The sequence below is a fragment of the Oryctolagus cuniculus genome, chromosome 19 (assembly GCF_964237555.1).
Source record: "Oryctolagus cuniculus chromosome 19, mOryCun1.1, whole genome shotgun sequence".
NCBI lineage: Eukaryota > Metazoa > Chordata > Mammalia > Lagomorpha > Leporidae > Oryctolagus > Oryctolagus cuniculus.
In genome coordinates, this window is record NC_091450.1 from 31,311,093 (window position 1) to 31,326,347 (window position 15,255).

Sequence of the window (15,255 nt, forward strand, 5' to 3'; positions counted from 1 at the left end):
GGGTGTCCTGGGGGAAGCCGCCTAACAGGTCGCTGGGGCTCGCCAGCAGCCGTGCAGCGACACGAGGGAACAATAGTATTTCCTAGCAGTCACAGCAACAATTGTTACTCGCCCGAGTATTTCAGCGAGGAGGCGCGATCTGGGCGGCACCTGGAGGGCGGATGGGATTGGGAAAGGCGGCGGCGGCGGGCTGGGGCGCGGACATTCCAAGGCAGGCGTGGGCTTCCTGCAGCCGGGGCGGGCGGGGGCCGGAAGCCCGCGGCCGTCGCCCCCTCGCGGAGAGCGCTCCCTGGCGGCGGGGCAGGCCGCGCGGGGGCTCCCCCGGGACGGGCGCGCGCCTCCCCGCCGGCCCGCTCCGCGGATCTGGGATTCCCAGGCTCCGGAGCCCGCGCGGGCGGCGGCGGGCCGGCCTCCGGAGTCAGCCCCGAGCCACATGTGGGAAGCGGCGGCTGTGACGCAAGTTTCCAGGGGGCCCGGCTCGGCTCGCGGGGAGCGCGCCGTGCACTCGCAGCCGCGGAAAAGCAAAGCTCGCGGCGCGCGCCCCGGGCCGCCGCGCGCCCCCCGACCCCGCACCCGGCCGTCTGCGCTCAGGCCGGGGGCTCCCTCGCCCGGGCTGGCCTTTTTTTTTTTTTTTTTTTTTTTTGCAACGCTTGCCAACCTGTCAGCTGATGGACCTCATCACCCATAGTGGCGCATGTAGCTCGGCCGCAGCTCGCTCCATTCACGCGCGCGCCCCCCACCCCGTCCCCGCGGGCCCCGGAGCCCCCGCATCCGGGGGAGGCCCGCAGACCCCCGCGGCAGCCGGCCCCCCGGGGGCCCGCGTCCGTCTCGGCCGGGCCGCGCGCCGCCCGGGGTCGCTGCAAATAGTCCTTTGTTTACATGCAATTCCTTACTCCGCGGAAGGAGGCCGGGGGAGTGCTGAGTATTCACCAGCTGTTTCCCGCCTTGAAACAGACATCTGATCAGCTGCAAACACACGCACACACAGACACACGCCCGGGGAGGCAGGCCGGAGAGACCTCCCTCCCGCCCCTCCCGCCCGCCGCCCGCCCCTCGCCGCCGCCGCCGCCGCCAGCATCTGGGACCGGCCGAGCCTGCACCTCCGTCCGGCGCTGCCCGAGGATTCCGACTCCGGTCCTGCAGCCCCCGGCCGCTCGCCGCGCTCGGCTCGCGCACAGGAGGGCGCCGATCGCTATGGAGTATTTCATGGTGCCCACTCAGAAGGTGCCCTCTTTGCAACATTTCAGGAAAACAGAGAAAGAAGTGATAGGAGGGCTCTGTAGGTGTGTACTCCTCCCCACCCCCCCACCCCTTCCCACCGCTGCAGCCCCTCGGCCAGCCCGCCCGCCCCAGCGGGCGCGCGTGTGCGCACGCATGGCCCGCGCCGCGGACCCCGCTCGGCTTTCTTAGCTCCCGGGGCCGCTGCAGCCCCGCGCGCCGCGCTCCCGCCGCCCGGGCACCCTCCTCCCTCGTAACGTGGGGGCCCCGAGCGCTCTCGGCCACTTTTGTCCACTGCAGGCGGGCGAGTCGCGACGTTTGTAAATTGCAAACAGACCCACGTGGTTCTGCAGCAGTCCCGGCCATGCTTGGTGCTGCTGGCTTCCCCCCACTCCCCGCGCTTCCTCCTCCCCCCTCCCGCGGCGGCTTCCTTCCTCTCCCCCCCTTCCTCGCGCGCTCGGAGTGTCCCCCGTCCAGGCGGGTCCGGGGGGCCTGGGGCACGCGTGGGGCCGCGGCGAGGGCGGCTACAATGCAGCCATGCCGCGCTCCGGGGCGGGGGGGCGGGAGCCGGGCGGCGTGCGTGGTTGCAGAGAGCGGGGCTGCAGCCGGGGTGGGGGCGTGCGCGCGTGGGGGGGTACGGGTGCGCGCGGGCCCGGGAGCCGCGGCCCGGGCACGGTGGCGGCGGCGGCTGCCCGCCTGCTCTCCCGCCCGCTCGCGCCCGGGCGCTGTTTACTAGCGAGGCCTGGACGTGACTCTGCAGCCCTCTTGGAGTAGGCGGACCTCCGCGCGCGGCTGCGCGGGAGCTGTAGTCCTGTGCACTCCGCCGGCGCGGCATTGTGGGACTTGTAGGCGCTCCGGGACCACGCTCTCCCCGCACAAAGCTCGGCCCCCGCGGGCAGAATGGGCACGGCGGGCCGTGGCGGGGTGGGGGCGGCGGAGGCCTTGCGGGGAGGGGGCGCCCCAGGCCGCCCATAGCCTCGCAAGGCCGTTTCCTGCCGCACGTGGCTCTCCTGCGAACTTTCCCACCCCACGCCCCCCACCCCACACCCCCCGACCATAAACGGGAAGCGCCGGGCCTCCCAGCTGGGTGGGTGGCCCCAAGTCCGCCGCCCGCCCCAGGAGCGGCTTTGCAAGCCTGGTCCCAAGTTGCTCCCGATGCACCCTTTGCCGAAGGGTGCTGGGTTTGCAAACCACCCGCGGCCAGGTCTCCCTGGACGCGGGTTGAAGCGCACACGCCTTGGAGCTCGGATGTCCAGCGACCCGGCCTTTGCGTTCTGGACACGACTGGCCCTCGGGGGTCCCGGGTGCAGGGAGGTTCTCCAGCGGGCACGAGTTTGGAACCCGCGGCTCCTTCCCTGCGATGCTGTTCCTGCAGCGAAATGGCTCCCCGGGGCTGGGACCACGTGCTCCTGTGCCCCAGAGAGACAGGGCGGCGATGGAGGGAGGAGGAACCCGGCGGTGTGGCCCTGGCTGGGGGACACCAGGGGCTGCAGAAACTGGGTCAGGGGACAGTTACATCGCTCTGTACACGCGGGCTTCTTGGGGTCCCCACCCCCAATTGCTGTCAAGTCCAGAGTCTGTACTTAAGGATGGATGGGTAGTTAACTCACCTGGCAGCCAGCAGGTCCACCCTGAGGGCTGGCCCCTCCCCAAAGCCCACCTGGAGGGCTCAACCTTTAATAGGTTAAAAAAAAAAATCCTGAGCTTTTTGTGTGTTCTTTTCTCACTGAATTGTCATCCCCTTCGTAGGATGAGGACCGAGGCCGGGGAAGGGGCCAGCCAGAGCAAGTGGTGGAGCTGGGACTTGAACCTGACCCCAGAGTTGTTCCTCTGCTCGCGCTGGGAACGGGGCAGGGCAGTGAGCAGTGGGGTTGAGCCGCTCCACTTGCCGGAGAGGGTGCTTTGGGTCCCGTGCCCTGGGCAGGCTTGGGGGCACTGGGGCTCTCTGCTGTCATGCCTGGGCACCTGTGGCACCTGTCCCCACGTGGAGGAAGCCAGCAGTCCTGCACAGATGCCCCCTCGCAAGGTGGTTGTGAGCTGCGGCCCCTGTGTGATCATTTTCAGGAGGGGCAGCAAAGTGTGAGGCCTGTGCAGGTCAGGCATGGCCTCCTGGCCAGGTGGGTAGACTTGCTTCTTAAGGTCCTTCCAGGCTGACGGAGTCAGCTCCATTCTCCAGGGACCAGCAGGGCTCCCCTAGTCTGGCCAGAGAGCTCTCGGTACAGTGCCGTCCGTGGAAGCTGTGATGTTTTGACTCTGTCGCCTGTGAGGGTTAGCCACAAGTGTGCAAAGTGTTTGGTGGCCGTTGGATGACATTCGGATTCTGAAAAGCAGGTGCATGGTGGTCTCTATCCTTGTAGGCTCTTTAAGAAAGTTCCTGTAAGATGGCATTGGGGAAAATTAAGGGGTCTGGAGGGTTTATTGGGTGCCTGACGAAGCACCAGTTTTATGCTGGGACTGAGGACACATTTTGTGAGCAGCTAGCTCATGCTCCCTGGTGCTAAAGGGTCTTGTCAGCCCCTCAGGGATCCACAGATTGTTCTGGACTTCTGGGTTCGGACCCTGGAGAAACAGGATGCTCTGTCGTCATCTCGCTCCAGTTTTTTTTCCCCTCAATCTCTTTTTCCCAAGACTGTAAAGTGAGGCAATTTTCTCAGCTTCCAGGTTGGGGGGAACGGGCGAGGCTTGGGATTCCATAGCTGGTAAGTGGCAAGGCTGGCGTCTGTTAGAACCCAGTGCAGGGTTCGCGCTGATGGACTGGGGCGGGAGTACGTGGTGTGGAGGGGAAGATGGGAGGGATGTTATGGGAGCTGCCCAGGCACGGTCTGTTCTGGGACCGAGGCGGGAGCGTGGAGTATGGACAGAAGCAAGGCGACAGGCCAGAGCCTTAAGGCTACTTAGGTGAGAGATGGGTGAGCACCCTGGGCACCCTTGCTGGCAGGTTTGTGTCTCCCCGCCATGTAGACCTCCCCACCCTGACCGTGTGGAGTTTGCTTTGTGGCCATGATTCTGGGGCATGTGAGTGACTTCAGGGCAGTGTGGAAGGAGAGCTCCCCGTGGCCACTTTGAGGATGGAGTGTGTCGGGGCAGGGGAACCCCCTGGCCTTGGGCCGGGCAGCAGGGATCTGACTCAAAGAGCTTGCTCCCTGCCTCTGAGCATCCGGCTGGGATGTTTGTGTCCCTCCAGGAGGTTTCTGGGGGTCTGTGCTCGTAGCTCTGGTCTTGGCACTCGGGTCTGGTACCCAATTTTTGTCCCTTGGCTGTTGGTTGTTGCCTGGTGCCCTGTGTTAATTCCTGAAGCCAGGGCAGCCCCCAGGAAACCGCTGTTTGAGGGCAGTCAGGAAGGGAGTGAAGCCAGAGTGGCTGGTGTCAGAGGTCGCTAGGCACCTTGACTGCTCACCTGGGGACAGGGGGCTTCCACCTGCTGGTTCTTGTAAGCTGAGCTCACTTCTGCAAAATACAGAAGGAGCCATGAGGAGCTTTTCAGGTGTTGGCAGAAAACTTCACTTGATCCAGTGCAGCATCACCCACCAATAAGATTTCCTGGTTAGCTAGCACTTCTCCAATGAGAACTCTTGGTTGGCCCACACTCCACCAATCGGAACCCTTGCTTAGCTTATACTCTGCCAGTGAGAACCCCTGATTAACCCACACTCCCCCAGTGAGAACCCCTGGTCAGCCCATAATCCACCAATCAGAACCCCTGCATAGCTCACACTCCACCAACCCAAACTTTTGGTTTAGCTTATATTCCACCAAAGAGAACCCCTGGTTAACCCACACTCCACCAATCAACAGCTGACGAATGTTCCTTCTGTTGACTGTCAGCTGGTACTTCATGGCCAGTTTAGACGAACTTTAATTGAGGGGCTTGGTGGCGAACCCAAGCCCCTTGTAAGGCACTGTGGCTTTGAGGGGAAGTCTTGGGTTTAATTTTGGTTAAGCCTAGGTTAACTAGCAGCTGGTTCCTGAGCCAGGAGGCTGGGCTGAGGGGTGTGGAGGGGATGGGCCAGAGGGGACATTTGGAGAAGCGAGGCTGGTGGTTTCCTTGCAAAGGGGGAGCCTGCATAGACCCTGGATCCCTGGCTGGGCCTCAGGGCCTCTCCCCTCTGAGAACTCTGGGGCTGGGACTTTGAGGCCTGGGGTCTTGCCATTGCCTTTGGTCTCCCCAGTAGTGGGTGTCCAGGCGGGAGGGAGAGGCTGGGCCTGAGCCCCTCCAGGGCACTGTAGGCAGGCAGGTTGCTGGGATTGGGCTGGGAAGTACAGGAGGGTGTGTGCAGCCACTCCCTGCCGTCCACCTGTCTGTGGGTGTGGTTCTGGCAGGACACTCCCCTTGTGTGCCTGGCCCCTCCCTGGGATTCAGAGGGGCAGGGATGCTGCTCCCGCTGCAGCAAACCGTGAGCTGAGTGAGCTGTCAGGGTGCCGCCAGCCAGTGAGAGCCCTGGGACCTGCCGCTGCACCCTGGCCAGGCAGCCTGATGCTGGGTGCGTCCCTTCCCCTCCCAGGACCCTGCGTCACTCACTGTAACCCAAGGGTGCAGCAGATACCCACTGGGTTTCTGTGCTGCTCGGACGGGGGATGTCAAAGAGGTCTGTGCAAAGGGAGAAGGGTGACTGCGGATGGTGCCTCCCTCTGCTCCAGGAAGAGTACAGGCACCTGCACCTGCGGGACAGGGCAGAGCCCTGTCCACCCTGCGGGCCAACCCCTGCTCTGGGGCCCAGACTGAAGTCCCAGCTCTGCTGCTTGCTGTAGCTGATTCCTTCCCGAGTGTCTGTCCCACCTCTATTTTTATTTGAAAGTGAGAGTTGGAGAGACAGAGAGAGATAGATCCACTGGTGTACTCCCCAGATGGCTGCAATGGCCAGGCCTGGGCCATGCCAAAGCCAGGAGTTTCATTCAGGTCTCCCTTGTAGGTGCAGGAGCCCAAGCACCTGGGTCATTCTTTGCTGCTTTTCCGAGGCCACTAGCAGGGAGCTGGATCAGAAGTGGAGCAGCCAGGATGCGAACTGGTGCCCATGTGGGATGCTGGCATCGCAAGCAGCAGCTTTACCTGCTGTGCCATTAGCACTGGCCCCTGTCCTCTCTCTTCTTCCCTTGGTAGTCAGCAGCCACTTGGCTCACAGGGAGATGGTGACAACTGAGCAGGAAAATCTAGCAAAGTGAGTTGTTAGCATATTTTGTGAAGAACTCAAAACTGTTTTAAAACTTGTTTGTTGCTAGGCATAGGTATCTCTCTCTCCCTCTTTTTTTTAAGACATTTAATTATTTGAAAGGCAGAGTTAGAGTTAGAGTTAGAGTTAGAGTTAGAGTTAGAGAGAGAGAGAGAGAGAGAGGTATCTTCTATCCACTGGTTCACTCCCCAAATGGCCAAAACAGCCAGAGCTGAATCTGAAGCCAGGAGCCAGGAACTTCATCTGGGTCTCCCGTGTGGGTGGCAGGGACCCAAGCACTCGGGCTGTCCTCTGCTGCTTTTTCAGGTGTGTTAGCAGGAAGCTGGGTCAGAAGGCAGCATCTGGGACTTGAACCTGTGCCCATGTGGGATGCCTGTGCCACAGGTGGCAGGTTTACCCACTATGCCACAGTGCTGTTCTATTTTTTTTTTTTTTTTTTAGATTTATTTATCTATCTATTTGAAAGGCAGAGTTAGGGGCCGGTGCTGTGGCATAGTGGGTTAAGCTACTGCCTGCAGTGCTGCCATCCCATATAGGTGCTGGTTCAAGACCTGGCTGCTCCACTTCCTGTCCAGCTCTCTGCTATGGTCTGGGAAAGTAGTAGAAGATGGCCCAAATCCTTGGGCCCCTGCACCCACGTGGGAGACCTGGATGAAGCTCCTGGCTCCTGGCTTCGGATCAGCACAGCTCCAGCCGTTGCTGCCATCCAGGGAGTGAACCAGCGGATGGAAGACCTCTCTCTCTGTCTCTACCTCTCTCTGCATCTCCTCTCTGTGTGTAACTCTGACTTTCAAATAAAATAAATAAATCTTAAAAAAGAAAAAAAAGGCATAGTGAGAGACAGAGAGAAAGGGGGGCTCGTTTTTGACCTCCAGTCTCTGGTTAGCCCAGGCCGTTAGGTGTTGGCATGATGGACCCGAGACTGGGTAGGGGAGGGTGTCCGTCCTCAGTTCTCTCCTGAGGGGCAGGATGTCCCCAGACAGACTGCAGTGGCCAGGTGACTTCGCACCCATTGGCCGGCTCTCCCCATCTCCTCTTGCTCCCACGACCCCTTCAACTTGAACCGCGCGCTGCCGAGCCGTCTCTGTCCCCCTTGGTCTGCTGGCCTCTCTTAGGTGGCTGAGGGCTGTGCCGGGCCTGGGGGCAGATTCTCCCCCGTGGGCTGACCAGCAGCCCCCGCAGCAACTTCTGCTCTGCCTGGCTCCCTCCTCCTTCCAGTACCCCCACTCCCACTGTGGGGCAGGGAACCTCAGAGAAGGGAGGTCCCTGGGCCCCCAAGTTCTGAGCTGGACCCCCAGCTGTGTGACCCATATCAGGCCCAGCCCAGCCCACTCTGAGCCCTAAGTCCCATCTGCGAAGCGGGGTACCCAGCCTCCTTCCTTGGGGGAGGGGACTTGGCTTGATGAGGACCCCACTCCCAGTGGGTCCCCTCCGTGCTGGGACAGGAGGCTGAGGCCCTGGCTGTCATCCCCCTGGCTGAGGGACGCGTGTAGGGCCCCGTGGGGGCCGAGGCGGGCTGTGCAGGGTGGGCTCTGTCCATTGGTGGCAGATTTGGCCCTTCCTGGCCTGGCCTGTGGAGGCCGTCTGCCCGGGGATGGGCACCGGGGCCAGGTCAGGCTAAGTGAGTTGAGCCTCTTGCCGTTGCCACTGCTAGAGCGCTGTCCCTGTGCCCCAGGCCCAGGCCTGGCATGGGTCACCCCAGGAGGGCCCCTCTGGCTGTGGCTTTGGGTGGGGCTGGCGGCCTCTGCTGGGAGCCCAGCATCTGGAAGCCATCAGGCGCGGGCGGGGGAGTTGCAGGGGGGCCTGGAAAGGGGGGCCAGCCTTCTCCAGGCCACACACAGGCCCACCCCTCGGGAGCAGTGGCGTTGGGCCCGCCGGCTCCGCTGCCGCCTGCCTCCCGCCAGTGCCCCTCGGCCCACAGCCTCGCCCCTCCCTTGGCTGCCTTCTCTCTCACCCCACTGGCCACGGCAGTAACACTGCCCACAGCATGCCGGAGCTCTGTGTCCCTCAGGGTGGGTCTGCTTATAGGCGTGTATGCGCTTGGGGGGGGACTGTCCCCTGGGCTGTTGGCCTGAGGTCCCTGTGGTGGAGGGACTGGCACCTGTCTTGTCTCCTGTGGAGTCTCAGCCTGGGGGCGGGGTTGGGGTGGAGCTGGTGGCTGGCCATGGCTGTGGGGATGGGGGGGAGGGACCATCTGTCACTCCTGGGCTGGCAAGCCAGCGACTCTGAAGGAGGCGATACCCACACACAGCTGGGAGCCTCTGCTACGGAGGACAGCTCTCTCCCCAGAAAGGAAGCAGGCGACTTTTCGGTCTGGAGCGGGCTGTCTGTGCCCACTGATTCCAGTCTGCCTGGGGTCCCATGCAGCCCCCCACTCCCTCCAGCATCAGCATCAGGCAGACCTGGCACTTTTTTTTTTTTTTTAAAGGATTTATTATTTATTTGAAAGTAAGAGTTACATACAGAGAGAGAGAGAGAGAGAGGGGTCTTCCATGCACTGTTTCACTCCCCAGATGGCCACAATGACCAGGGCTGGGCCAGGCTGAAGCCAGGAGCCAGGAGCTTCTCCAGGGTCTGCTACGTGGGTGCAGGGGCCCAAGCACTTGGGCCATCTACCTCTGCTTTCCCAGCCACATCAGCAGGGAGCTGGATTGGCAGTGCAGCAGCCGGGGCACGAATGGGCGCCCGCGTGGGATGTAGGCGGCACAGGCGGCGGCTTTACTTGCTGTGCCGCAGCACCGGCCGCACGCCCGGCACCTTTTGCAGTGTCAAGGGTGCAGGCTACACTCAGGCCCCTCTTCCGGAAATGAACGGAGAAGACAGGGGCCAGTCGGAGGCGGAGTGCAGAGGACGCCGGCCTGAGCCTGCCCTGTCTTCCCGGCAGCCTGGCCAACATTCCACTGACCCCGGAGACGCAGCGGGACCAGGAGCGGCGGATCCGGCGGGAGATCGCCAACAGCAACGAGCGGCGGCGCATGCAGAGCATCAACGCGGGCTTCCAGTCCCTCAAGACCCTCATCCCCCACACGGACGGAGAGAAGCTCAGCAAGGTGGGCGGGGCCCCGGGGACCTTCCTGGGGGCCTTCCCGGGGGCCGCGGCCGCCTTGGGGGGGGAGGAGCAAGCGAGCCGCGGGGCCCTGCCGCGGCCTGACTCTGTCCCCGGCCGCCCCCAGGCAGCCATTCTGCAGCAGACGGCCGAGTACATCTTCTCGCTGGAGCAGGAGAAGACCAGGCTCTTGCAGCAGAACACACAGCTCAAGCGCTTCATCCAGGTACCTGCGGGAGCCCCCGCCCCCGCCCCCGCCCCCAGGCCCTGCCCTCCTCCCCTGGGCGCATGCCAGACCCAACCCCTGGCCTGGGGCCTCGAGGTCCCCATCTGTCAGTCGCAGTGGAGCGGGCTCAGGAGGGAACCCGATGAATGTTCTAGAAGCCGGGTCCATTCTGCGTCCGTGTGGCCAGTCAGTTGGATCTGCAGGATCCACATGCGGGGCGTGTGGGGGCTGTGGCGGAGCGCCCCCGCCTCTGTGCCGGTGTCAGGCGCCCTCACTGGCCCCTTGGCCTCCCCAGGAGCTGAGCGGCTCGTCCCCGAAGCGGCGGCGGGCGGAGGACAAGGACGAGGGCATCGGCTCGCCGGACATCTGGGAGGACGAGAAGGCCGAGGACTTGCGGCGGGAGATGATCGAGCTTCGGCAGCAGCTGGATAAGGAGCGCTCGGTGCGCATGATGCTGGAGGAGCAGGTGAGGGGCGCGCCGCGGGCTTCCGGTCCGCCGGTGTTCAGGGAGACCCTGCCCCTGGGGGGGGGGGCGGGGCGCATGATGCTGGAGGAGCAGGTGAGGGGCGCGCCGCGGGCTTCCCGTCCGCCGGTGTTCGGGGAGACCCTGCCCCTGGGGGGGGGCCCGGTGCGCATGATGCTGGAGGAGCAGGTGAGGGGCGCGCCGCGGGCCGGTGTTCAGGGAGACCCTGCCCCTGGGGTGGGGGCGGTCTGTGGGGGGCGCAGGGAGGACTGGAATCTAAGGATGGCGCTGCGGCCTCAGGGGTCGTTTGCATGGTGCCAGGGCGTGGTCCACAGCTCCTCTGGCGGATCGGGCCCAGAGGGCCGAGGGTGTTCCAAGTTCCAGCAGCAGCAGGTGGGAGGTGAGGACAGCGTCGTGGGCGGTGGTCAGGGCTGCCGTCTCTGTCCAAGCCCAGGGCTCTGTGTGCTGGCGTTGTTGAGGATTTTAGCAAGCGACTGCTGTGGCAGCAGTGGACGAGGGTGTGGTGCAGGCGCTGGCCTGAGCCTGCTGTCCTTCCGCGTCCAGGTGCGCTCCTTGGAGGCCCACATGTACCCGGAAAAGCTCAAGGTGATCGCGCAGCAGGTGCAGCTGCAGCAGCAGCAGGAACAGGTGCGGCTGCTGCACCAGGAAAAGCTGGAGCGGGAACAGCAGCACCTGCGGACCCAGGTGAGCGCGGGTGCTGGGCGGGGCCTCGCGGCCTGACCTTGGTGTCTCAGGCCAGGCCTTGGTGCCCTCTGGCTGTCCAGGGGCACACTGGGCAGAAGAGGAATAGATTCGGGCAGTTTCTGGGACATTCCTGGTTTCCAGCTCTCCTCAGTGTTATTACAAAGTAGCTTCCCAGCAGGCCGGTAGGCACAACATGTTAAATAATCAAGGCCCAGGATCCTAAATGACTTGGGGCAGGGACTTAAATCTTGAGTCTGTGCCTTGGCCACCATAGCAGTAGATGCTGGGCTGTTTTCTTGGTGCTCGAAATGGAAGTCCCTTGCTAGGCCACTATTTTATTTCATTCCTTTTTTTTTTTTTTTTTTTTTTTTTTTGACAGGCAGAGTGGACAGTGTGAGAGAGAGACAGAGAGAAAGGTCTTCCTTTTTGCCGTTGGTTCACCCTCCAATGGCCGCCGCTGCAGCCGGCGCACCGCGCTGATCCGATGGCAGGAGCCAGGATCCAGGTGCTTTTTCCTGGTCTCCCATGGGGTGCAGGGCCCAAGCACCTGGGCCATCCTCCACTGCACTCCCTGGCCATAGCAGAGAGCTGGCCTGGAAGAGGGGCAACCGGGACAGAATCCGGCACCCTGACCGGGACTAGAACCCGGTGTGCCGGCGCCGCAAGGCGGAGGATTAGCCTATTGAGCCACGGCGCCGGCTCTCATTCCCTTTTTTAAAAGATTTATTTCTTTATTTGAGAGACAGAGCTACAGACAGGACAGGGAGAGACAGAGAGAGAGAGGTCTTCCATCCATTGGTTCACTCCCCAAATGGCCACAGCGGCCGGAGCTGGGCCGATCTGGAGCCAGAAGCCAGGAGCTTCTTCCAGGTGTCCCACGTGGGTGCAGGGGCCCCAGGACTTGGACCATCTTCTACTGCTTTCCCAGGCCATTAGCAGGGAGCTGGATTGGAAGTGGAGCAGCCGGGACCCATATGGGATGCCAGTGCTGCAGGTGGAGGTTTAACCTACAGTGCCACAGCGCCGGCCCCCTCTTTCATTTAATATCAGAGGAAGTGGGGGGCTATAACCCAGACAGTGCCCATGAGGGGAGCCCTTGGAGAGTGGCTGAGAGGGCTTCTGTCTTACAGCTCCTGCCCCCTCCGGCCCCCACGCACCACCCCACGGTGATCGTGCCGGCTCCGCCTCCCCCACCCTCCCACCACATCAACGTCGTCACCATGGGCCCCTCCTCGGTCATCAACTCTGTCTCCACATCCCGGCAAAACCTGGACACGATCGTGCAGGTATCTGGGCTCGGCACTGGGCAGCTCGTGGGGGTGCTCTTTTGGGAGCTAGCTCTTCAAGGGAGGCTGGAGCATGTGGGGTGGAAGAGGAGGGACAAGCTGGGGCTTGGGTCGGGGGCAGTCTCCCTGCCTGCACTTGGGGTCTCGTGGGAAGGGGTAGCCTGGAAGACCACGTGTCTGTTCTTGACGCGGGCATTGCTCCCTGAACCCACAGCCGACGGAGTTCCTGCGTCCAGCTCTTGGGCTGCTGCAGAATGTTCTAGGCTGGGTCATCTAGGACATGGGGTGAAGGTGCAGGTGATCCCTAAGACCCCTGCAGAGAATGAGCAAGCAGAGGTGATGAGCTAGGGGTCCAGCCTCAAGTTACAGCTGTCCGCAGCTGTGGGCAAGACCCCTTGGGGGATCCCACAGCAGTTAGAAACAACAGTAACAACGCAATACATAACTAAATAAACCAAAAAAGCCATAACAGGAAAAAATTAAAAAGATCAGCCTCCCCGCTCCGCCGCCCTGAACTTGAATTGCAGGGAAACTCGGCAAAGTGAATAACACAATTAATAACAAAGGCTTCCGCTAAGCAAACAGGCAGACTGCGAAATGTGCAACTGGGTGAGAGACCTTTGGGATTCGGAGGCAGCCCTGGGGCCTGGTCTTCCCAGAAGGGGGTTTCACAGCTGAACAGAGGGGCTTTTTCGGATCTGCGTCCCCTGGACTCTGGTGGACTCCCCGCTGCTTGGCCGGGCTTCCTCTGGGGTGTATGTTTGCGGGGAGAGTGCGCCTCGTGGCCAGGGCCCCTCAGCGGCCTGTCCCCTTCCAGGCGATCCAGCACATCGAGGGCACCCAGGACAAGCTGGAGCAGGAGGAGGAGCAGCGGCGGGCGGTCATCGTGAAGCCGGTCCGCAGCTGCCCGGAGGTGCACACCTCCGACACCGCCTCCGACTCCGAGGCCTCGGACAGCGACGCCATGGACCAGAGCCGGGAGGAGCCGCTGGGGGGTGGGGAGCTTCCCTGACCACCCCCCCAGCCCTCCTCTCCCTTCTGGGGGCTGGAGGGGGCCGGGGCAGCAACAGGGAGAAATGTGGGTGAATGAGTGCGGAATTTTTACAAAATTACGATGTCATTTGGGTCTCTTTTGTGACCTCCTTTTCAAATACTGTAAATCGACCTTTGACCGACGGCCCCAACCCGAGGTCCCGGGGCTGGGGTGGCGCAGAGCGTGTGGGAGCATCACCGGGACCCCCGGGCTGGGGCAGGCTCACGCTGAGGGCCGGGCCTCTCTCTGCCAAAAGCATTTTTTCATTGAAACATGTTTTTGAGAACAGGGAAAAATCAACAAAACCCCAAGGCTTTTCTGTCTTTGCCGGAGGCAGCCCAGCGCCGGGCAGCTGTCAGTCCCCTCTTCCCCCCTCTTTGGTAATCCTCCTTCTCCTTTAAGCACTTACATGGGTTGGGGGTCAGGCTGGGCCGGGGGCTTTCTGGGGGCCCGGGGGTCTGCGTTGCTTGGGCTGGGGTTTGCTGCTGCCCTTCTCCCCTCCTCTCCCCTCCCAGCACAGGGTGTGCCACTCCCCCCAGCCCCTACAGGTTTCCCACGTCCAGCCCAAAAGTGTCTTCGTCTCTGTTTTGTTTGTTGTTGGTTTTTTTTGTTTCGGTTTTGTTTTTGGTTTCTGTTTTGATTTTTTTTTTTTTTTTTTTTTTTTACAATTTTGAGGTCTTTGTGTTCCAGGAGAAGCTATTATATTTTGTTAAGAAAGTGGGGAGGGGGAAAAAAAACCAAGAGGCCACTGTGCCTTTGTAAAGAAACAAAATAAAGTTTGTACTTGGTTTTGTAGATCCTGCGGCTCCTGGGAGTGTGCTGTGTTGGGGACCTGGACGTGGACAGGGACTTGGGTTGGAGTAGGGGTGTTCTTGGGGTTCCCAGATCCAGAGAGAACTGGATGAGCATGAAGTTGCAGTGAGATTGGGGTCCCCAGATGCCAGGGGGGTCATTCGGTGTTCTGCGGAGTTGGGAGGTGCTCTGGGTGGGGGGACACAGGGAGAGCCGAGGCACTGAGCCCTGGGTTCCCCACACCTGGGGAAGGGTTGCCGCAGGTGTTTGGGCGTCCTGTGCAGGCCCTGGGCTTTGTCCCGCCTTGGCCTCCGCACCTGTAGCAGGGGTATGGCTGGTGGTCAGTTCTATGCCTACGCCACTTCCTCGGAGCCTCAGCGGCACAAGGGCATTGCATTTGTCGGAGCTGTGTCAGCCTCCACAGCCAGAGAGCGCAAGAGGCCTGGGCCCCTCGGCCTACTTTTCTGTGTGCTCACCGTGGCCGGTTCTGGAGGACTGAGACCAGCAGCAAGAAAGAGACCTCGCAGGAGCCGGCGATTTCTCTCGTTTGTTCTGGAATTTCTAATGCTTTTTTGCAGCTGAAACTCCTAACACTTTGCTGTCTTCTGTGGCGTGCATGCACGGTGCTGCGCGGCCCAGCTGGTTCCAGGGGTCTCCCACTGCTCCAAGGGGAGCCCTTGAAGCACCCAGTGGTCACCCCTCCTCCTCTTCCCAGCCTCCGGTAGCTACCAGAAAGTGTCATTACACTCGGTAAATAACCCCGCACACCCTGGTGTTCAGTTCTGCGCGCTCTGACGGATGCATCGGGTTGCATGGGCACCAGCACCTTCCCCTCACTCTCGTTCCCCACGGCCCCTGGTGGTCAGGCCTGCCCCTGGCCACCTCCCTGATCCCTGCTGCTTACAGTCTGGTTCTTTCCAAACTGCCACTTCGGTGGAGTCATATCGTACGTAGGCTTTTCCAGCTACATGAGCCTCGGAGGTTTAGGGCTGTATCTGGATGCGGAACCCTCCCCCAAGGCTGGCAGAGCGCCCCCTTCCGGGCCGTGTGTCAAACAGCAAGCCCGACGGCTTCCATGCGGTTCTTAAGAGGACCAACAGAGGGCGCTGCGGGCCCAGACGCCTGGCCCCAGCGAAGGCGGAGATTCCGCCTCCTTCCGGTCTCTGCGGACTGCTCAGATCCCATAGGCTAGAGACGGGCCTTGGGGGCGGGGTCAGGGAAAGTCCCCCGCCGCCGCGCGCCCAGCGAGGGAAAGAGGTCCTCCGCAGGCGGCGGAAGTCAAGAGCGCGGCCGCGGCTCCGCCCCTTCCCGGACTCGC

General features: G+C 62.1%; 1 protein-coding gene across 3 annotated transcripts; it reads left to right on the forward strand.

The window, feature by feature from the left end:
• Positions 1-723: 723 nt before the first annotated feature.
• TFAP4 (transcription factor AP-4) lies at positions 724-13,940 on the forward strand. 3 transcript variants are annotated; one of them, XM_008249594.4, is made up of 7 exons: positions 724-1,283; positions 9,271-9,436; positions 9,560-9,658; positions 9,954-10,124; positions 10,686-10,826; positions 11,957-12,112; positions 12,930-13,940. In XM_008249594.4, exons 1-7 carry the CDS (start codon positions 880-882, stop codon positions 13,122-13,124), a joined length of 1,332 nt encoding a protein of 443 aa, XP_008247816.2. In that variant the 5' UTR covers positions 724-879; the 3' UTR covers positions 13,125-13,940. The 3 variants fall into 3 exon arrangements, with proteins under 3 accessions (XP_008247816.2, XP_069920110.1, XP_069920109.1); XM_070064009.1 differs by having other exon boundaries at positions 725-1,224; XM_070064008.1 differs by lacking the exon at positions 724-1,283 and adding an exon at positions 3,942-8,398.
• The last annotated feature ends 1,315 nt before the right edge of the window (positions 13,941-15,255 follow it).

Coding starts and splice junctions, on each gene's coding strand:
- TFAP4 (XM_008249594.4), top strand. CDS start 880: ATGCAATTCCTTACTCCGCGGAAGGAGGCCGGGGGAGTGCTGAGTATT. Junction 10,827..11,956: donor AGCAGCACCTGCGGACCCAG/GTGAGCGCGGGT, acceptor TCTGTCTTACAG/CTCCTGCCCCCTCCGGCCCC. Junction 12,113..12,929: donor ACCTGGACACGATCGTGCAG/GTATCTGGGCTC, acceptor GTCCCCTTCCAG/GCGATCCAGCACATCGAGGG.